Source organism: Calypte anna, chromosome 2, assembly GCF_003957555.1.
Source record: "Calypte anna isolate BGI_N300 chromosome 2, bCalAnn1_v1.p, whole genome shotgun sequence".
Lineage (NCBI taxonomy): Eukaryota > Metazoa > Chordata > Aves > Apodiformes > Trochilidae > Calypte > Calypte anna.
This window is the reverse complement of record NC_044245.1, coordinates 47,952,924-47,976,784: the sequence shown is the minus strand read 5'-3', so window position 1 is coordinate 47,976,784 and position 23,861 is coordinate 47,952,924. Positions and strand designations below refer to the sequence as shown.

Genomic DNA, 23,861 nt, shown 5'->3' with positions numbered 1-23,861 from the left:
ATGCTCAGGGAGCAGCTGATCTCCAGCTCTGCTGGGGTCAGGAAGGAATTTTCCCCCGGGGCAGACTGGCCCTGGGCCCCGGGGTTTTTTGCCTTCCTCTGCAGCACTGAGCATGACCCCTTGTCAGGCCTCCTCTGGCCCATTTGGGCTGGGTTACTGCCTCCTGCTCCTGCACCACGATCCACCATGTCCTCTCATGCCCTGCAGCTGGGTGCAGGAAGGCTTTTTTTCCCCCCCAGTGGCCTCACGCGTTTTTTTGCCTCCCTCTATAGCACTGAGCACAGCCCCTTGTCAGGGCTCCTCTGGGTCCTTTCAGCTTGGTTCCCACCTGCTGCTCTGGCACCCCCAGGGCACCACTCGTGCCCCGGCTCTCTCGCGCTCTCTTCCCCATATGGGGCGGGAGCAGCTCTGCTCTTCCCTTGGCTCTGTTTCCCCAGGGTTTCTTGCTGGTGCAAACCAGGCTGTGCTTGGAAGGGCTCCAGCCTGGCTGCACCACCCGGAGCTGCCACTTTCCAGCTCTCCCTGCGTGCAGCACAAGCGCCGGGCAGGCACGAGAGCTTCTCATGGATCACTGGACAAGGATCACGGCGGCAAAGGAGCAAGTCTGGGAATACAAAAAGTGTGTTTGTCATCACTATGTGTCAGACTTTGGAAATACCCCATGCTACCACACATCTCTTTCTATTCATCTTCTCCTGTGTGTGGTTGGTCTTGACCCTCCTTCTTCACCTTCTCGCTCTTCAGCAGAGAGGGACTGCTTGGCCTGTGTTCCTGCTTTCTGCAGCTCTGTGGCTGCCTTTGCCAGACAGCAAGGGATGTTCTTTCCAGCTAAAGGTGAGGCATGCACCAGCCTGCTGCTGGCTGCACATGTGCTTTGTGTTAATGTTGTGAGCATCAGCTCTGAGACAGAGTCAGAGAAAGAGAAATAAAATCCTGTTTCCACTTGCAACCTTTGTGTTGTGCATCCTTGAAAGTGGTTTTAGAGATGAAGAACCCCTGGCATTTCAGGCAAATAATACTCTCATCATTATCCTCATTTATGGTGGGCACACAGAATAGAATAAATACTTCAGCTGAAAGGGACCTACAGCAAACATCTCATCCAGCTGACTGACCACTTCAGCATTGACAAAAAGTTCAAACATGGCCTTAAGGGTGCTGTCCAAATGCTTCTTAAGCACTGACAAGCATGGGGCATTGACCACCTTCCCAGGAAGTCTGTTCCAGGGTTTGAACACCCTTTCAATAAAGAAACACTTCCCTATGTCAAGCCTGAACCTCCCCTGACAGGCCCAGCTTTGAGCCACTCCCACATGTTCTGGCACTGGGTCCCAGGGAGAAGAGTTCAGCACCTCCCTCTCCACTTCCCTTCCTCAGGAAGCTGCAGATTGCTGTGAGGTTGCCCCTCAGCCTCCTTCTCTCCAAGCTAGACAAACCCCATGTCCTGAGCTGCTCCTCAGAGGACAGGCCTGGCAGCCCCTGCCCCAGCTTTGGCTAATCACCTCTTTGGACCAGATGGTTATGAATCTGGTTTGGACCAGATGTTTGAACCACCCCAGGATGTGGTTTTTCCTCTTGGCTGCCAGGTCACACTGTTGAGCCTCCTGTCATTCAGCACCCGAAGAGCCCTTTCTGCAGGGCTGCCCTACAACCACTCCTCCAGACTTGTGCCCAACTTTACTGCACCCTGGGTGCAGAGTCCAATATTTGCTCACTACACCTCTTTGACCTCTGCACTACATCCACTTCTTCACTCAGCACACTGTGTACCTGTGTACCACAGTTAGACAACTTGTCCAGAGGATGCTGTGAATGGCAGTATCAAAAGCTTTATTAAAATCCATGAGATGAAGAGATGACAAAACTACATCCACTACCTTCTCTTCATCTGCTAGGTGATCTTACATCTTGAAAGCGACTTTACCTTTGTGAACCCATGCTGACAGTGTCTGATGATTGAAATTTCTTTAAATGTCCTTCAATTGCACCCAGCATAATCTTCTCAATTTTTCCAGGTCATGCAGATAGACTAACAGGTCTTTCTTTCCCTGGGTTTTCCCTCTTACCCTTCTCATAAACTGGGATAATGCTGGCTATCTTCCAGTCACTGGGAACCTCCCCAGACTCTCAAGTTACTTAAGAAGAGCCCTGCTGCCACAATCTCTGAATCCTTCTGCGCTCTGGGATGAATTCCATCAGGCCCCATGGAGTTAAGAACAACCATCTGATACAGCTGGTCCCTTAGCATTTCAGTGTCCACAAATGGAAAGGGACTGTTTCCACAGTCATGGTCCTCCAACTTAAGAGGACTGAGCAGCCCAAGGTCTGCCGCACTTAATGTCTCCACTTTTTCTTCATCCCTGTTCGTCAGGTGACCATCTTCAACACCTAGAAGTCCAGAAGAAACCTGGAACTGCAATAGGACTTTTTTTTTCTCCTTGTCAGCAGTTACAAACTGATGTGTTCTTCAGCCTGTGAGGGTCAGAGTGCAGGTAGTCTCAATGTGACAGCTGTGACCAGTTAGCTAACTGTTCATATGAAATCTGGAAGCCTACAAAGATTCTTGCCCTCAAGCTGAATTAGTGTTACACTGCAGAAATTTAATCTCTGGATTTAATCAGTCTTAGGACAGTAAATTTACTCTCAGAGACTACAAACCAGAGGATAAATGACAAGTTCTAGATCTCAAAGCATAACATCTGAACTATATGATGAGTGAAGTCTTCCTTCAGGGTATAGCACAGAAAAGAGCAAAAATTAACTCAAACAAGAGTCTCATAAAACTAAGTTACTATGTTACATGTTTGGAAAATTTGAAAATGTCTTGGTAGAAAGTAGCTGACCACCCAGAGTACCCAATAAGTGGAGTTCATTTTAAAGATCTGAATTACTAAAAGCAAGATAACACACTCTCTGCAAGACTCCAGTACATTTCACAGGTCTCAAAACCTTATTGCTCCTTCCTTATTTACAGAATCACTTCTCAAATGATATATGAAGAGTAAGCAGCCTAGCCTATTTTACTGTTAAGATCAGATTTAACTCTAGTTATCCTCTAGTGTACAGTAATTGAAGAATACACAATACTGCAAGACACTATTCTACATGAAAATAAAAGCCTGTGGGCATTTTCTGCATCTGCCTTTCCATTGATGTCAGCCCTTGAGTTACATGATCTACTTGGCCCACAGTATAGTGGACTAGGTGAAAGCACCATTTATCATAAGATCCTGCATTAGGTTTCAGGAAATTTGTCAACATTAATTTTAACAGCCCAATTAAGACTGCAGTATATTATTACTCTGTTAGATGCATATGCATACTCTGGCCCAAATTTATCCACAAGGATAATTTTCAACAAGTAACCACCCTTTAACACATGCACCAAGTGTCCCGAACTAAGTGGATTTCTATATTGTTTGCAGTGTATCATAATTTAGCTGCTGCTTATTGAAAATAGCAAACTCTGCAGCTCAGTCTCTTTGCACTGTTCTGAAAGTCCACCACATATGTCAGTTCAGGGCAGCCTACAAGCTGCCACTGACAAAAATGTACTTAACTTCACTATCTAGAGAAGACCTAGGGTTAATAACTATGAAAGGTCTTAAAATAAAACCCAACAAGCTACAAAAACATTTACAGTAGATCCATTTCCAAAAATACTGCCCCTCTATGACAAATGAGTGATTTAAAAACTACTCCATAGCTGAACGTCAGCAGTTTTCAAGCCATGGTCTAACACTGAGACTATGCAGTGTCAGATCCCCCAGTGGTTCAAATGACATTCAGATCACGTGCAGGCAACAGATCCCCTATTTGTAAAATTAACCAAATTATCTGCCTGTAACTTAACATTCACATGATACTGAGTTCATACCAGTTTTAGTCCTTTAGATTCTGAGATGCAAAGGATACTTAGCCCAGCAGAAAGCCAGGGACACAGGCAGACATTATCTTTTTCAGCACAGAGCTTACTATAAAAACTTAATTGTCAAAGGCTTTCTACACAAATTTTAACTAGTAGAGGGAGTTATTCTGCTTTGACACAGACATGAAATCATCATAACATTTTTTGGCCACTGTGCCACTGTGGACTTTCAGAGATACTCTGCATCCATGCTGTACCTGTGTGAATTGTTATAACTTCAAAATAGTTTCTCGAATCTGACACTAATCGTAATATTAGGAAAGTACATTAAAAGTGACCAATTAAATTATAACTAAAAAAACCCCAAAAACATTGCTCTCAGTTTTATACTATATTCTCTTTCCACAGTTAAAAAAAGCAAAAGTATAAAGCAAGCAGACTAGGTCTCTAAACGATGGAAACAGAAGCTACAAGAACTGAAAGAACAAACATCAAGATGAGAGAAAAATACAAAGCAGAGATCTGAACGCTGGACTTCTACCCAATGCACATCAAGTGTCATTCCACCGAATGCTCCAGAAGAAACACACTTCGGTTTCGTTCCCTTTGATGTTCTAGCAAGAGGTGTTTTTTACATTCCTGCAAAACACAATCTCTGGGGAGCGGTCAATAAGAGCAATAGTCTCAGCAGCCTCTGGAGAAGTTTCCAGGTCAGGAGGCGTCTCGTTAATAGCCAAGTTGCCTTTCCAAGTTAAGAGCGAATTCGCCCCTCGCTGACCCGGATCCAAGGCGCAGCGCTCTTCACCCGGTCCGGTCCGGCCCATCCCACAGCCCTCGGGCAGCCACCGCAGGCAGGACACGGCCTGCGCTGCACTGCGCGACCCTCCCTGCGGCCGGGGCGGCGGGACCGGTCCGACCCGCTCTCAGCAGGATGCTGAGGCCTTCCTGGGCGAAGCGCAACCCTGCCCTTCCCGGTGAAAGGCCACCGGGCTCCCGGACGGGCACTCCAAGCCGCCCAGGGCTCCGGCTCCCTCCACAGCGACCCGGCGGGCACCTCCCTCCCCGAGGCCTCTCCCCAACCCCCGCCGTACCTGCCCGGTGAGGGGGGCCCCGCGTCCCCCTGCCCCGCGCGGCGCCGCCTGCTCCTGCTCCTCCGTGATCTTCTGCTTCAGCTTCTTGAACATGGTGGCGGGGGGGAAGGGGGCAGGAGGGAGATCAGCGGCGATGGGAGCGGGATGCCACTCCCCGGATAATTAGGCAGCACGCGTAGCGGGCGAGGGGCGCCGGGCGGGAGGGTGGCGGTGGTGGGACTGAGCTCCGCTCGCCCCGGGCCCCTCCGAGCCGCCGCCGCCGCTCCTTGCTCGGTTCCCCCCCACCACGGAGCAGGTGAACGCCGCGGTTACTGCGCCTGCGCAGCCAACGTGGAGGAGAGCGCTCCTGACGGTACGGGCAGCGACGAGGCACAAACTTCCCAGCGGAACGCCCGGTGCCATTCCCCCCTTCCCCTGCGTTCCGAGGGCGGTGTGCCCGCCCGCCCGGCATTGGGCACCGGGCCAGCGGCGGGGCGGTGCCGGCCTTCCCTCCTCCGCCTTCCTCCTGGAGGCAGCGGGTGGGAAAGTTGGTGCTGTGCTGGGATAGCGCGGGCGGGGGTAGGGGAGGCACCGCCGAGTCACTGCTTTTCTGTCAGTAGGGAGGGAGGGAAAGTGGAGCTGTCACAGCAATGGCAGCAGCCGCCTCCTCGCTGCGCTTTTACGCCGCTGAAACCTTAAACCTCTCCAGCCGCCCGGGCACGTCGTCTCTTGGCAACCCCCGGCTCCTTCACCCTGCCCCGGGGGGCCTGGCACCCGGCTCCTGCTCCCCACAAAGCCACGAATGGAGAAGGGGCGGCCCCCACCCCCCGTTCAGCGGAGAGGGGCGTGCGAGGAGCGGGTCTGGGGAGCTCCCGTCGCGCCCGGAGAGCGGGAGGTGGGATCCCAGCTCCGGCCCTTTAAGTGCTTTTTTTCCGGTTGTTTGCTTCCATGGCGACTGCCCTCTGGATGAGCAATTCCCCAGTAAATCTTCTCGTCTGAAGGGGGTGTGGCAAACCAGGGCAGAGCCGGTATTTGCCAGGATGCTGGTGCCGGGGGGTTGTGAGCCCTGACGTGGCACTGTCCCTCTGGGTGGGTTAGTGAGGGTCTCACGCACAAGCTTTCACACGCCGAAGAATTTAGCATCTTATTATCACATGAGGCTTACGAAACCTCCTGACTTAATAATAATAATAAATTTTAAAAATCTGTATAAATGCTCAATAGTTGCTTTTTGAGCTCGTGTGGAAACCTGTCCGCTGATGAGCAAGCCGCGTTGTGTTCATTTATTTCCCCCTGAAATCTTGAGTGCTCCTCTATTTGTAAACCTGGGGAGTACCATTAAAAGTGGAAGGGAGGCGTTTGCCACCGCTGTTGTTGCCTCCTTGAACCCAGCGTAAGGGACGGGGGGAAGGATTGATTGTTTTTGGCCACTTCAGGTAAAATCTCACGGGTTTCGAGTCCTTGTTGGATGAGACGTGTGCGTGTGTGTGCAGTTCTGTCACAGCAGATGAAGAGATCTGTCGGCAGTAGCTGGCATTCATTCTCCAACAATGGGACTGTTTTGAAACTTGCTGTGCTGACAGTGATGTTTTATGAAGGCTAGAAATACATTATGCCATTTGCAAGAAATGCTGAACCGTGTGGTCTTTTGTGCAGTACTGTACAATGGATACTGTATGTGGTAATCACCTATATCCAGAAACGTTTCCACTGAAATGTTCTCCTGTCATCTTTAAGTAATCTGAAGAAAAATGTGGATAGGAAATGGATCACTTGCTGTACACTGACCAAAAAATAAAAAAGATACAGCAGTTTGTTCGCTGTCAATACAAGGTTTTCCTATGTTTTTTGCTAAGTGTGTTTGGGTTTTTGTTTTGTTTTGTTTTTAAAAAGTAATTTCATCAGTCTGTTTAGCTGTATATACAGTGAGACTGGTAGTGATCCTTTTTTGTGCATTCCAATTAAGACTCCCGTGCATACATCAGATGGCAGAGTGACTTGCACACTTTATGATTTCAAGCAAGAACAACGATTGATTTGGAACACCTTAAGAAAGCTAGTCTGCACCTTTAGGCCATAAGTCACAATTATTTTTAAGACTTTTTGTAATGTCTTTTCTATAGGTAAGCTTGAAACAAGCATAGGAAAAACCTCCAGGACTAAGGGGGCAAAAATACCTAAATAACTGTCCATGAGGATATCATAGAATCATAGAATCAGAGAATTGGTTGGGTTGGAAGGGACCTCAGAGATCATCGAGTCCAACCCTTGAACCACCGTTGCGGTTACCAGCCCATGGCACTGAGTGCCACATCCAGTCTCTTTTTAAATATCTCCAGGGATGGAGAATCCACTACTTCCCTGGGCAGCCCATTCCAATGCTTGATCACCCTCTCCATAAAGAAATTCTTTCTAATATCCAACCTAAACCTCCCTTGGCACAACTTAAGACCATGCCCTCTTGTCTTGTTGAAAGTCATCTGGGAAAAGAGACCAACCCCCCCCTGGCTACACCCTCCTTTCAGGTAGTTGTAGAGAGTGATGAGGTCTCCCCTGAGCCGCCTCTTCTTTAGGCTGAACAACCCCAGCTCTCTCAGCCTCTCCTCATAGGGTCTGTGCTCGAGTCCCTTCACAGCCTCCTTGCTCGTCTCTGGACCTGCTCCAGGACCTCGATATCCTTCCTGAACTGAGGGGCCCAGAACTGGACACAGTACTCGAGGTGTGGCCTCACCAGGGCTGAGTACAGGGGCAAACATATCACATAAAACAGGCAATTAAGTTTACCACAGCCGTAAAAAGCAAAATTCCTCTGCTTCAGTCAGGTAGGCTCTGTCTCCTTTAAATATGACATGAAGCAGCATAACTGTACAATTCAGAGGTTAGCAACTGAGAAGGGCATTGTCTGATTAATGTTTTGGGAAACCTTCTAACAACATTCAGTGTCTTAATAGATCCATTATTCTCTCACACCTATGTCCTCTACTACAAATTATCTCACATTTCTTCTCTTCAGCAACTACAGGTTGCATTTAAACCTAAGTCGCCTAAGTGTGTGTGAGTTTAATGCCTAATGGAATGGACATTAGAAAACCTAAAAATCCAAATAGAAAAGCAGAGCTTTAATTCTTTCATAAAATGTATCCAATGCAAAACAGAGCTCTGTATTATTTCCTTTGGAAAATTTAAAGCTTGAGATAGTATGTTCTAACTTTCTCACAGTGCAGATGTTTCAGATGTTTTTATAGGACTAAAGACTGTGTGGAAGAAAACAGGTACAAGATTCGAATCAATATTCTTTTTTTTCCTACACTAATATTTTTGTTAGTACAGAAAATGGTAAGGGGATTAATTAAATGGAACTCTTAGTTAGCTGCAATAATACTAACTCAACATGGTAATTATACAGCAGTTAGATATTTTGCAGGGGATTTTTTTTTTTTACACAACGAAAGACCTTGCAGTGGTAAATTCCAATTTATACAATCACCTCCTGTTCTCCACAGGAGGTGCCTAACCTGAGTTTGGAGTAATATTTGTATGTATCATTTAATCATATATAGATTGGTGGCATTTAAAAGAAATCAAGGATGATGTGCAATTTTGTGCCTTTGAATTGGTACAAAACAGCAATATTTTGTGACACACAGCTATGTGTCTAGTGTTGCTCACATACATATCCTACACTGAGCAGTAGTACACAGATTCTGAAGATACATATAACTGCAAAATACTAACATCAGCCTTCTAAAGAGGCTTTAAATGTGTTGGTGCCTCAGGAAATTTGACTAAACATGCTACAATACATAAAGCATTTACTTTAAATCTCACAGAAATCCTGGAGGAAATGTCTGGAGCCATATTCTTACACACAGTGCCAACATAGTTGCCTTAATCTGACTTCTGCAGGGTCGATGTGATCTTCCTAAAATTAAAAATAGTAGAAAGTTAAGACTGGTCTCTAATATTTTATCTTTAAGTATATTGGGTAACACAGGCTAAACAAGAGAAATACAACATTATTGTTCTGTCTGTGAAAGAGAAATGTGTATCTCCAAACAGCACTAGCTATGTTAGATAATTAAGAAGAAAGGTCTGTTTCACACTCATTCTATAGCAGTCGTTGATGTATTTCCATGGGAAAAGGAATAGATCATGAATGTTGAAAACTGTTTTCATAGCTGTCTAGACTTCTCTGACAGTGATAGCAGCCCACACATCTCTCCAGTCCCATTCCTTGCCTTGTTCCAGCTCCAGTGCCTGTCAAACCTTTCCCTTAGTCATTCTGCACGTTGAGTATGCAGAAAACTAACCTGACAAAAAAAGCAAATAATGTTCTGCTTACTCTATTGAGTCCCCTGAGTACAGAAGCTGCTGCTGCAAGAGAAAAGGCAGTCAGGAGCTGGATAGATGTTGCCTGTTATTTCAGGTTGCCCGGAACCAGTCTTTGCTGAGCAATTTGCTTAACTTTGAACTGAAGTAATCCCACTAATTGCTGCTTCAAGTTCAGATAACAAGCAGCTTTGTTGCCAAAAGAATGGATACTATCTCAACCAGTAACTATCATCGTTGCTAATGATAATTTAAGTGTTCACAGTGCCGTGACCTCTAGCTAGTATAATAGGATTTTTAAAACAGTCTTGAAGTTACTGCAGATTTCTGTAAATCATAAAAAATACATGACCATAAATTATGAATTTGGTTTTTATTACTTTTTTCCATTCCTACAACTTGAATTACTTTGTGAAAAGTGTATAGACTTGCTAGAATCTAGTTCTTTCAATTCAGTAATCCACCACAAATATTAGAAGACATGTAAGAAAGCAACATATGTAGTCTGATAACTTTTCAATGTTGGTTCTCATTTTGTTTAGAAAGGAGGTTTGCCAATGTTTTAATATTTTTCATTACAGCATCATGGTGCTGTTAAAATAATGGCTAATTTTAAAAATTTCCTATTATTCCTACAGGATAATATTTGACACTGGAAGAGTTACTCTAAAAATAAATTAACATGAACTAGTAATAGAGTAAACAAACCTAATCAGAAGGGAGCACTAATAATGTAACAGGAGTCACTGTCCAGATCTTATGTACACACCACTGTTCTTTACAGACAGAATGTTTTACAGAATGTTACATTTGGCAATAATCGCAGTTTTTACTCCTACTCATAAAATTCAAAATTCTAATGTTGATAATAAAGCATTCACATAGTGTACCATAGATTGCACAGGCAGTCAGTTCCAGTTTGGAAGTATTTTGATCTTTAATTCAGCACAAAGGTTAAAAACGACAGCTCATTATCTGATAGTACAGTGGAAATGGTGACACCTCATGATACCCGCAGACTGCAGAATGAGGAGAAAGAGTTGTGAGAGGTAAATCCTTTCTAGTGCTACAATTAAAAACCCTAAAAGGGTTTAGTGAGCCTGAAATGCTCACTGATAACTTGAGCATTTGTCTAGCCTGATTTGACTGCCATTTTTAGTTTTGTTTCTAAATGTTGTGACTTATATCCACCACCAGATGACAGAGTTCTAAAAGATGGTATGACTAGGATTCTACAGGAGCCACTGTCCGTATTAAAAGTGTAAAACTACACCAACAGAGGGATGAAAACATTCATGTCTTGGAACTGACAAACCCCAAAGTTTCTGTATCAGCTGCATAACCCTTCCATGTGCAAAGGAGGGGCTGATCTAAGCTGGATACATAATCTTAAATTTCTTTACCATGTGGCTGACTTTGTAGTTCATAGAATCATAGAATCATAGAATTGACTGGGTTGGAAGGGACCTCAGAGATCATCAAGTCCAACCCTTGATCCACTACTGCTGCAGTTACCAGACCATGGCACTGAGTGCCACATCCAGTCTCTTTTTAAATATCTCCAGGGATGGAGAATCCACTACTTCCCTGGGCAGCCCATTGCAATGCCTGATCACCCTCTCCATAAAGAAATTCTTTCTAATATCCAACCTGAACCTCCCCCAGCACAACTTAAGACCATGTCCTCTTGTCTTGCTGAGAATTGCCTGGGAAAAGAGACCAAACCCCCCCTGGCTACACCCTCCTTTCAGGGAGTTGTAAAGAGTGATGAGGTCTCCTCTGAGTCTCCTCTTTTCCAGGCTGAACAGCCCCAGCTCCCTCAGCCTCTCTTCATAGGTTATTTTCTTCAGTCCCTTCACCAGCTTAGTTGCTCTCCTTTGGACCTGCTCCAGGACCTCGATATCCTTCTGAGGGGCCCAGAACTGGACACAGTTGCTGGTGTCTTTGCAGTTTATTTGTGTATGCATGTATTCACCTGTGGTGCCCAGATATTGATCTGGTCTCAGTGACAGTAAAAATGGCCAAAAAGGTTCTTTACTAACCATTTAAATAAAGATACTGAGTTACTTGAGGGAAAGGTCAGATTTGAGAGTGTGTTCAAAATGCATAAGACTATTAAAAGAGCCAGGGTAATGCCTGAGAAAACTGGAAGGTAGCCTAAAGGTTGCAGTGGTTCAAACTGACAAGACAAGAGGAATTACTTCACTTCAGAGTGAGAAAAAGCTGACAGGAATTGCTGCTCTGCATCTTAGGAGGGAAAGGAAGCTCTTTGCTCTAGTGGGAAAGTTTTTCAGAGATCACAATTTATGCCACACACCCCTCTTTCCAAAAGTACAAAGTGCATCCTCAGGCACTGAAGCTTACTGAGGAGCTGCAGTAAACAGGTTCACTAGTCAGGACTGCAGGAGGAAAATTATTTGGATTTATGCAACTGAAAGGCCACAAGCCATCATTTTGAAAATGGAAATATAAGACATGGAGAGGCTTAAAAGCAAGTGACAGGATTTGATCCTGAAAAAATGTCTTATTTTCCTAAAGCAAGTATCTTCATTTTATCCGTACCTTATTAAGTGGCATTTGCTTTCTGCTTCCTTTAGTGCATCAAAATCTTTCTCATAACTTTCTTTTCACTTTAATTGTACTTTAAAAGCTCTGGGTGCCACGATAAAGGAGTCAATGATGCTATAAAACAGCAGAACCTTTATATCAACAGTGAAGCTACTCATGAGTTTGATTTTAAATTAGTTGGCAGCAGACTACACTTGGGTATTTTCAGTTTTATTTCATTTTAATCACAATATTATAAAAAAACAAAAAACACAAAACAAAACCAAACAAACAAAAGAACAAACAAACACAAAACCATCAACAAATCTATATGACAAGAACTTTCTACCTAAAAAAGAGGAAAAAAAAAGAAAAAAAAAAAGAGTAAAAAACCTTGCTCCTGAAGGCTCAGTTTCTTCATGGCTGGATTCAAGGAGGCCTCGGTTCTATTCCTAGTGCCCTGCTCACCCACCTTGGCCAAGCTATTTTGCATCTCAGTGATTCTATTGGTATTTTAATCATTAACAGTGATGCTACCCAATTTCCTGCAAATATAAGGTTAGTTTTCCTCTTTGCTTGCTCAGCTGCTGATGGAAAGGTCAAAGGAATGACTACTTATTTAGATGCTTTTTAAGAATACTGAGATACATTCATATGACACAATTATCTGCCTGCTGAGATTTTCCTGATTTTAAGATAATATTTTCCCTTTAAGCACTAACATTAAGAAATGGCAACTGATTTTGCTTAATCATTTCTAGTCAGCAGGGCTAGGTATACATGCAAGGATCTTGAGATACTGAAGTTATTCAGTTGAGATGAACTGAAAATAACATTTAATTTCTGTGATCCCTTTAGCTCAAGTGTGGAACATCTAAAACCACACCACTGGAGATGCTACACTCATCTACTACTACAGTGGAGTAGTCATTGCTTGGGAAAGTTACTGAGTCATGGGATAACTGACTATACTGAATAACATTTGCCACTATCAAGGAGAATGAGAAAGTATTTTTACATATTACAATACACTATAATTTGGTTGTCATTAGGGAAAACATCCACTTTCCTTCTGAAGAAACAGATTTATTACACTGATGGATGCAAAATACAGAAAACAGTGATTTAGGAATAATTATACTGCTTCCCTAGTTTCTAGAATCTGCAAAATAGAATAAATATACATTTTTGTTCTGTGATCATGCAAAGCCATCAATGTAATAAAAGCACAAAGCAAATAGTTGTATCAAGTAGTGCTTGCATTCAGGACATATGAAGGTTATCAGTGTAACAGATCTCTAGGAACGCTCAACCAATTTGTCAACATTTAAGATAATATCCTGATATTTCTATAATGTTGCTTGAGTATTACCATACTCTAAATTCCCTACTAGACTTATTTTTCATATGTTGTGGAGGGGGAGGAGTTTCTCATCCTCGTAAAATCCTTTCTCCAGCTCCCAGGATTTACAGGAAGTTTTGCCACCCACTGAGTAAGGCAGAATATCTGGTTAAAGAGAAGCAGGGGCTGTAGGTCTGCAGTTCCTCATGTCTGACCTACTTCCCAGTGACAGGCCCACAGGGCACTTCTACATAAAGAAGAGTACCTTAGCTTATAGTTAAAAATAGTGAATACTTTATCACCTCTGCTGAACCACTACAGGAGCAGAGTTATTCGGTATTAATTTGAATACATTACATCTGGTTTTCTTTAACTGCTTTAGAAAAAAATGCTTCATAGGTCTGATGGCATGCCCATAAAATAAACACAAGTCATTTACAGGCAAGTAAAGCGAGTGCTGGAAAACTGAAAATACTGCAAAGCAACTTAGTGGTGAATATGGGACTGAAACACAGACATTAGTACTGCCTCCAGATTTGTCACTTAAAATATTTTTAACCCAGTGGTCTAGAAGACCTTAGTTCATTGTGCACATACATAACAGAAAGAGGTGCTCCCCTTGATGTATTTTCATGCTATTTCATTGCCCCTAGGAGCTCATGATTGCAAAGAAATATTGCCAATGCGGAATCCTGAGATGTGACACTTAAATTCTAATAATTAAATTGTTCTCTCTCTGACTATTCACCTTATTATGTCACTTTGATTCCACAGTGCTCTCTCACACACTTAGTTTTTCTCTGCTTATTCCAAAAAGGCCAGAGACACTGAGTTTGGCTTAAGAAATACTAGGTACAGCACACAGCATAAGTTTATGTTTAATTATTAATATAAAATAGACCTTGCTGATTTACTAATATAAAAATATTCCTTGTGTATTTGTAATAAATATTTCTTCTTTAATTTTTAATATAAAATATTCCTCATTGATGAGTGTATCTGTTAAAATGGATCACTTACCTTCTAAATGGAAAAATACCAGTTTTCCAACAACTCAAAATAAACTCTGATGCCTAAAATTGAAGTATTACAATGTTACATTTATAGAGAAAAAAAAACCACTTAAAAAAAGGAAAAAACTATTACCTCAAAACAGTGACTATTATATGAAGAAAAACTAAGCTGACTTCAACTTGTCCTCCAACACCTGAACCTTCACTTGGAATAACACCTGTGAGAGATAACACAAAAGAGATGCTGAGTAATGGGGACTGCCTCACTATTAAACTGTATGCAGGGTCTTTAGGTCAGACAAATCATAACATGAAAGTTCAGCTCAGGAAAAATATTTTACAAGTTTGTTTGTTAATATAACATAAAGTAAACTAGTATGTCATAAAAAGATCAAACCAATCATGTCATTTATTATTTGTCTGGCTACATTAAAGGACTGTAGGCAATTTGACTACTTCCAACCCTGACAGGTTCTTCTTAGGAAACCAGGAGTCATATTGTGAACCTTTCAGTGTGATCTAGCAGCAATTTGTATGCAACTGAAGAAACCCACAGTTATGATAAAAGTCATTGTTTACTATTCACAGCATGATTTTTAATCTGATAATTTTTTACATTAAATACATGTGTTAATCCTTACTCACAGAAGTGCCACACTGATTTTTTTACCAGAGATGAAGGTGCTGAGGCAGAGGGGCTTCCTTCGGGTGCCTGGGTCAGAGTACACAGAACTCACAGAAACGCTGAGATGTAATTCTATCTCCTACTGTTAATTGTTCAAACAGAGAAGTTTCTCATAAAGCATTGTTCTTCTGTTATCATAACTTATTCAGTGAATCCCTGTAATTATCCAAAGTAGCACGAAATGTTATTTCTAAATCAGGTAGCTCCCTAGACCTCTGTTCAACTCATTTTTTCAGTATAAGCTTCCACAAAGCACTAAAAATCTTGCAGTTAGGACACTGAGAGGACAGAAGAGAAAAAGACCATTATGGCCAGAGGAAGTATTGCTTACAGTTAACATTTCATAATTATACTATAAATATGCACACCAACACTTAGAAGGAAGGCATAACTTCCTTTTGGCTCTGTTCAGATAATGTAAGAAAGATAAGTTTTCACTTGGTGTTATAATGCATTAACCACTGTCATGGTATTATATAACTTTTGTTCTAAGCAGAGTCTAGATCTGACAGGTTGCACTGCAAATGCTTCAAGCAGTATTCTCTCATCTTTATCCATGTGCTAAAAATTCTTTTATTTAAATTAATCTAGTTAAAAACAATATGAAGGATCATATATTCATTGATTTTATTATTTGAAATATTTTTCTAGATATTTGATTCTTTACAGTCTAGTGAAGAATTAGGGACAAAACCAAGCAAGTAACAAGCTGCAGGAACGATCAAATTTTGTTGCCAACCTCTGTTTTTATTTCTTATAGATATGAACAATGTCAGAAAGTCTCAATGGGTAATACACTGCCCACAAGCCATGTGTGGCTTGGGATCTTCTGGTGTGGTCCATTTATCATGTACTCAAAGCAGCAGTCACACAGAAAGGCCAGGTATAATTGTGGATTATTATGAAATAAAAACCAAAATGAGGCACTTCAGCTTCTGTGGTGTCAGTAACCTTGAGTACCCAGTTCATACTTTTAAAACATTCCCTTGTTGCCATCACTTAACATGCTGTGAAACATCCATGAAGCTATAGAGAACTTTCGGATGCTACTTCTCTTACCTAAGCAGCCTGAAATACTTCAGGACAAGGTGGTACTTCCGGAGTTCAAAAATAAATCAGGAGAATAGAATTTTTTTCTAAAAATCAGAACTGGAAAAGCAGCCAACATACAGGTAAATAGAATGGTTGCTCAATATAAGCCTGAGAGCAAAGAGAACAGATAGATAGTGGACTGCAAACAGAATCCATAGCACAGAGATGAGAACATGAACAGTCTTCAAATCACTCTTTGAAATTTCTGAATTTTAAGTTCAAAGATTTGCATTTGTTGGATGCAGTTTTTTTTTCCTTTTATTTTTCATTTTTCTTTTTTTTTGAACCAATTTGCATACAAATAAATCCAGTTGTATCATTAATGCAGAGACACTCTATGAAGACAAAAGCAGAAAGGATGAAGTCAAAACTTTGTTATATACTGCAAGGGAAATAATTAAGTAGGAGAGAGTTCCCTGATGTTTATTTCATAAGATTACCAGTGCAGACAAAAAGACAAGAAATTTAACTTCTATGAAGTAAACTCCATTAATGAATGCTAGTAATTTTGCTTTTAGTTAGTGAAACTGATTTCTGCTATAGTGGAAGAAGCTTGTTTTTTTACTCTAGTCTAATACTAAGACTGCTCAAAAATGAAGGACCCTCAAAGACAGAAATATTGAAAGCATAGAAAACTGAGGCTGGCCTTCAGTGTTTCAAGAGATTATTTTTCAGAGAGGAGAGAGAATATAAATACCAAATATACTTAAGAGGCTTGCTGACTGAAATAAAATGTTTTCTTTAAGAATGAGAAACATATCAGGTACATTAGTCCAAGTGGAAGGTGCATCATCTTACTGAGTGCTTTATTTTAAATACTTAAGCCTATTTTTGTTTGTTGGCATATTTGGAAATAGGAGAAAGTATAAACACTGAAAATGCAAACTATTAACAGGATTTGAAATGTGGGACTCAAAACCAGACCTCACACTGCAAATACAGAAGAGACAAAGGATCAGAAAATGGGCAGGAAGGGACCTGGGAGTCTGGATTGACAGGAAGCTGAACATGAGCCAACAGTGTGCCCAGGTGGCCAAGAAGGCCAATGGCATCCTGGCCTGTATCAGGAACAGCGTGGCCAGCAGGTCCAAGGAAGTGATTCTGCCCCTGTACTCAGTGCTGGTGAGGCCACACCTTGAGTACTGTGTCCAGTTCTGGGCCCCTCAGTTCAGGAAGGAGATTGAGGTCCAGAGAAGAGCAAGGAGGCTGTGAAGGGATCCAACACAAGTCCTGTGAGGAGAGGCTGAGGGAGTTGGGGGTGTTCAGCCTGGAGAAGAGGAGGCTCAGAGGAGACCTCATCACTCTCTACAACTACCTAAAAGGAGGATGTAGTCTCTTCTCCCAGGCAACCATTAGCAAGACACGAGGGCATGGTCTCAAGTTGTGCCAGGGGAGGTTTAGGTTAGATATTAGAAAGAATTTCTTTACGGGAGGGTGATGAGGCATTGGAATGGGCTGCCCAGGGAAGTAGTGGATTCTCCGTCCCTGGAGATATTTAAAAAGAGACTGGATGTGGCACTCAGTGCCATGGTCTGGTAACTGCAGCAGTAGTGGATCAAGGGTTGGACTTGATGATCTCTGAGGTCCCTTCCAACCCAGCCAATTCTATGATTCTATAATCACTGTAGAGGAAACAGCTCAGCATTGGAAAACGAGAGCAGCAGTACAGTCTAACTTAAGCAGTACTGTCTAACTTAAGGATACAAGTATCAGGGCTTCAGTACACCAGCATGATTACCTTCACACCTTTGTGACCCTGACCTTCCCAGCACTTTTATTACAGCAACCTGCAGCAAGCACCTACTCCCTGGCCAGCCAGAGGCTGCAAACTGCAGCAACTTCAATCAGGGTCAGGCTTTATGCGCTGGAACCTACTTCTCTCTTTTTACCTTTACTGTATTACCCCTACCAATTCTACTCCCTTGTCTTCTCTGTGCTAAACCAAGGAGTTCTCAGTCCTGGGTTTCAGCCAGGCTTAGGTCAGAGAGCAGCTGCTGCCAGGTGCCCAGTTGGCAATGGCATCGCACCCACTGCTGGGGGGGGACCTGGCAGCCCAGGGTGCCTCCCACCACCCCCTGACCTTGTACAGACTTAGCACCCTGCCAGCCATGGGCGGGCATCAGAGGAGCAGAGTGAGGCACTGGGTTACTTTCCAGACTGGATGTTGGGCTCCAAGCTTTTGTTTGTCATTATCAAGGGAACAACTTCAAATTAAAAGCCTCCGGGTTTGTTTTTTTTTTTCACAAAGTCTCTGAGCAAAACTCGGTTTCTCAACTTAGCATGGCCAAGGGCAGATGTATAATAGTTTTGATCTGTTTGCAAAAGTTATATAACCTTACACTAAGTTGCCATAAACAGAGCCAGCAAGTAAAATAATTTTGTTTTTTAAAAGCTTAGATTCATTTCAGTTTATCTATTTGTAGGGATAAATGTGTTGGTAACTTTTTGCCATTTACAAGAAATTTGCAAACAATGCCCTTCTTACAACTTCTTTCTTGATACAAATAACTTCTGGTGTAACATTTTACTTAACATCTCTTAAGAAGCCTTTCTGGATGCCCTCCTTTAAATCTGACAAAGATGAACAAGTAGAACCCTCAAGAAGCTAATTTGAAACAAGGTATTTTTTACTCATCCAGCATGAAAGTTTGGGGTTTTTTTCTATTGTCATTTGTTTTGCTTTTTTTGTTGTTGTGTTTGTTGGTTGGGTTTTTTTGTCTTTCCGTGTGAGGAAAACGTATTTTTTCCCGTTTTAGGTTAAATTCCAGACATTACTTCTACACTTAACAATGACAAATAGTAAGGAATACAACAGCTATAATACAGTTTCAAGCAACTAAATTTTAGTTACATCAATCTATATTTTTGTTTAGACAGCATTTCTTACTGGTTGTGCTTAGTGCCATCTTTTATGAGCAACCCAGTCAAATGTCCTCTCCACAAAATAAAAAAGTAGAGAAATGCAGATGCAGAACCAGTTGTTCTAAAAATGAATGTGGCTGCATTGCTTACCAGGAATTGAGAATTGTGGTATTTCCCTCAGGAAACAGGCAAAGCCTGAAAAGTCAGCATGCATCTTTCTTATGCTGGTCTGGTGACTTTAAATTTCTTCTCAAAAGTTTTGAAGCAAAGCAGCCTGTTAGACATTGCAGCCTGCTTGAGATTACATTTAGCTTAGTTTCAATACTTAATCTATTAATACTCAGTATTGTGGTTTGTACATATGTTTACTTTATACATATGTAGATATTAAAAAGATACAATTTGTGTTGGTGATTTAAAGAATTCTTAAATTGGTGGATTAACCCATTCTATTTTCATTAATAAATCCTAAAAGTAGTTGTTTTGAGCCTTATTAAAGTTATTTTTGAGCCTGATGTCTATAATGAAGTAGCAAAAATAAGTTGTTGCATAAGAACCTAAGGTGTTGTTCCAAGTATACTTCTGCTCTTAAAAATTACTGTTAAACCAGTATGAAAAATAAAATCCATATTTGAGGGGAGGCAGAGGAATTTTGGGTTTTGTTTGTTTTTTGGTTTTTTTCTTCCAAAAAATTGCCAGACCCACATGTCCAACCTTGGCTGTCACCCAGCGTTATTTCTCCCTCATGTTTCATTTCCTGTGACAAAAGTCCTCCCTGCCAAACAGTGTCCCCAGTACAGTTGTGTAACCCCACTTCTGAAAAGTGGTGCCCTTGGTGACACCTGTGCAAGCTGAGCAGAAATTGCCTAAGTAAGCAACTGGCACTCTTTACTGGATGCTAATAAGCAAGTCTGCACAAGAAAGTATAACTCAGTTTGTGTGTTCCCCCTCTCTTCTTTTAGCTGAGCTGGTCAGAATAGTGAATAAGTGTAGAAAATATTCAGGCATGAATCATCAAAGAAGTTACTCGGTCTCCTTTCAAAAGCTACAGAAATGTTGAGCAAGACTCTTGTGTCACTCTTCAGAATTAAATCATGCCTGGAAGAACAACTGCCTGTGTATATTTAGAGTGGTGTCTGCTTGCTTTTATATTGCTTTTACAGTTGCTCAGCCTAGAAACAGGAGAAGACAGATTCTCTCTCTTGCATCATCTGTAGATTTGCTTACTGTTTCAGACAGTTTGGCTTTTGCTGATTCAGTAATTCTCACAGAGCTGCATAGGAATTTTAAGTGTAATTTAGGACATCCCTTAACAATCACAATTATTTGTATGATAGTCTTAAAAACCTCTGAAAAGGAAAAAAAAAACATACTACAACTTAGAAATTGCATATAATCTTTTGTTCATGTATCAAATACAGAATTCTGGATGGTTTTTTTTTTAGATTGTAACTGCACATTAAATACAGAAACATAAAAAAAATGCTTTTTATTCCTTCTAGGTCTCCAGGGTTCAGCTTCCCTAACTCCCAGGAGATTCAACTTGAAGTATACATAGATAGAGAACAAATGGCTACAAAATCTAAGTAATACTGTGTTCAAGCTCGAAAATACAAAGTACATTTAAAGTTATATTATAATTTCATTTAGTTAAATTATTTGTTTTACATATTTTCAAGTTATATATCAATTTTTCAGTTTGGCCAGTTCTAGTGTTAAAATAGGCATTTGGAGGCTTCCAGTTGCTTCAATCTCTGACTAAATAAGAGATCCATACATTGTCCAAAGACAGAGTAAAGAGGGAGATGCTATATAACAATCCTATACAAGGTATATGATTAAATTAAAGACAAAGGTCAGCAGGTTAGACTTAACAGAGAAATAAGATATGTCTAAACTGTATTTAATTTATTATAAACATTTCTGTGAAATGTTCACATTTTCTTCTCACTGTTTTACTGATTTTGAAGTCCATTAGCATAGGATTTCCCTGAAATGTTAAGAGGAACTTAAAAAAAAAATAAAATGTGTTGATAGTCCTAAAATTTGAAGCACTGGAGCTACTATCAGCTCTAATCATGACCTTGCAAAGCTGTTTTTGCCCTAGAGCTTGGGTGCATGTACCTTATACACAAATATTACTTAATTCCCAAATCTTCCACAAAGACTTCCACAAAGTCTTCCAAATCCATTATATATGCTGATTTCCAATTCAGTAATAGGAATTATTAAACCCAACCTGCTTAATATGAATGCACTACTTGTCTCAGGAGCACTGAGTATCCACAGCTACTGAAGTATCAGTATCCTCTAGGAAGCTTTAAAAAACAAAACAAAAAAGGATCAGAGAGGATGATTAGGTATACAAAGAAGATACAAAGTTATCACTGACTGGCTTCTGCAAGCAATGCACAGACTTCGCAATCTCTGAAGTAAGCTGCCATATAGAGCCCAACATTTAAAATCTGAATTTCAGTGTCCCCTTGCCTCTCCAATTTAGAATCATAGAATCACAGAATTGGCTGGGTTGGAAGGGACCTCAGAGATCATCAAGTCCAACCCTTGAACCACCGTTGCGGTTACCAGACCATGGCACTGAGTGCCACATCCAGTCTCTTTTTAAATATCTCCAGGGATGGAGAATCCACTACTTCCCTGGGCAGCCCATTGCAATGCCTGATCACCCTCTTGGTAAAGAAATTCTTTCTAATATCTAACCTAATCCTCCCTTGGCACAACTTAAGACCATGCCCTCTTGTCTTGTTGAAAGTCGTCTGGCAAAAGAGACCAACCCCCACCTGGCTACACCCTCCTTTCAGGGAGTTGTAGAGAGTGATGAGGTCTCCCCTGAGCCTCCTCTTCTCCAGACTGAACAGCCCCAGCTCCCTCAGCCTCTCCTCATAGGGTCTGTGCTTGAGTACCTAATTTAACAGAACTTGTCTGAAGAAGCATCCATCTTCACCTTCAAATAATGATGCAAATCACTGTCAGACATACACCAACAGAGAAGGAGAAATGCACTTCAGCAGAATGCAGCATAGAGGCTCAACACTAATGGAAAAGAAGCATCTCTCTCTGTTTGCCTTTCAGTTATTCCACTTGGTTGTTTTTTAAATGCATCAGACATAGGATCAACTTTGCTGCTGGAAAAAGGCTCAGTGAAAATTATTTTTGTGATACGGAGAATCTGTGCACTTGAGATTTTGAAGAGAACTGGAAGAGTGTTCTCTTCAGGCACAAAGCAAAAATTCAAGAGGGTTTTCCTTTTTATTATATTTTCTGAAGAAGACAGATATGTCCTAGTTGTATTAGTAATTTGTTCACCTTTGCATACATCGTGGGAATGCAGCTGTAGGTGAAGATAATACGGGCTGTGGGAACACCAGGTACAGAAGGGTTCTGATAAACCCCCATTTGATTTCAGTGTTACAAAATCTAAACATACTGAAAAGCCATATGAGTTACATTTGAATGATATTATTGCATCTAAAAATTACAGATATCAGAAAAAATCTAAGAAAAACATGAGTACATACTAAAAGATCCATGTGTTTACTCACTTATGCTTAATATAGACACTGCTTGTGAATTCTGCAAACCAAACACAACAATGTACAAGTGAGGTGATTTCCTCTGTGACTTGTGTGGCATCAGTAAAATTAACTGGCATTTACACAATGTCTTTTGGGGGACATAAAACACATAAAGAATGGATCATTATTTTAAAAACGAGTTTTAAAGAAAGATATTTAGCAATTGTCAGTGTTTCTATATATATCAACAGAAAAAAAGACAGAACAAAGACATTTAGAAGTACATCTATCAGTTCTGTAAGGATGATGATAGGAACTGTAGTTGTTTTTACAGTGGAATAATAATGAAAAGCTTCAGAATAAAATGAAATGAATTGCTATGTATAATACAAAACCCTTTAGTTATTAAAGTAAAACTAATTTTTAAATTATTTTTTCAGAATAAAGCTTCACCTTCAGAATTTAGGGTTGTTTTTTTTTAAAGAAGCTTTTCAAACTCTCACTCCACAAACCTTGTTAAGATATCTCATAATTTACCTACACCTATATGGGATCAATCAAAATAATACCAGTATCTTCCCCTTATTTCATTACTAACAGTTGATCTTTGGACACTGGTTAGAGCATTCTAATGATTACAATATTACTGAATAGAAATAGATACTAAGCTATTGTAATTACAAAACTCTTTCTGTGTACACATTCTAAACATAAAATACTGTATTCTAGTACTAACCTTATTTCTAAAAAAAACCCTTAAAAAAAACAAAAACAAAAACCAAACACAGAAACAAAATAACCAAATCTATGAAAATAAATATGCTTAAAGAGGAGAGTATTCAGATTTTGATTGTTTAGTCAAGGAATAAATGTGTTAAAACAGATTTTTTTTCTACAAAAGATTGTACTTACTTGGAAATGCAGATTTCTGGAAAAACATTGCATGTAAAATTCTCAGTTAGCCCTACCCAGGTATTCAGCAGACAGTCTTAATCTTTCCCTGATGAGGATGCAGGGTTGAGTGGAACTGAACCAGAATAATTCATTGCAGAACTACTTCTGGAGAGCACTGAAACTATTTGTGGGTGCTAATCACCATCAGAATACATCAGTATATGCATAATTCCCACTGTGCTCTGTACATTTTTGCTCTGTCATAAACAAATGAGTAAAAGGGAAAATCTGAATCTCACCAGTTCTGCAGTTACCTACCTCTACCAGAAACCTTCTAGTCTATATAAACCTACACAAGAACAGCTGCAAAACGTGCACATCCTCAGAACAAAACAGCCACGGATTTTAAGTGCTTTTCTTTCCACTACTTGGTAAATGTCAAATAAATGCAAAAGCCTTGCAGAGGAAGCCTGATAATAATCCATCAGTAGTCTATTATTCTACAGAAGATTTAAATCCAGAATTTCATGACTGTGTTAAGCATACAGTTTGCATGCATTCTAACTTACAAATATTTCAAATACTCTCTTTAAAGTCTTAAACTGTTTCCCATCATTTACTTCTAA

General features: G+C 41.0%; 1 protein-coding gene across 3 annotated transcripts in view; it reads right to left on the bottom strand.

Annotated features, from left to right (window-relative positions):
* The window catches only part of GOLGA4 (golgin A4), a 67,852-nt gene extending 62,597 nt beyond the window's left edge, over positions 1-5,255 (bottom strand). For all 3 annotated transcript variants that reach the window (XM_030446462.1, XM_030446463.1, XM_030446464.1), the window contains exon 1: positions 4,960-5,255. In XM_030446462.1, coding sequence (XP_030302322.1) covers positions 4,960-5,052 — 93 coding nt within the window. In that variant the 5' untranslated portion in view covers positions 5,053-5,255. The remainder of the gene's footprint in view (positions 1-4,959) is intronic.
* Positions 5,256-23,861: the final 18,606 nt, after the last annotated feature.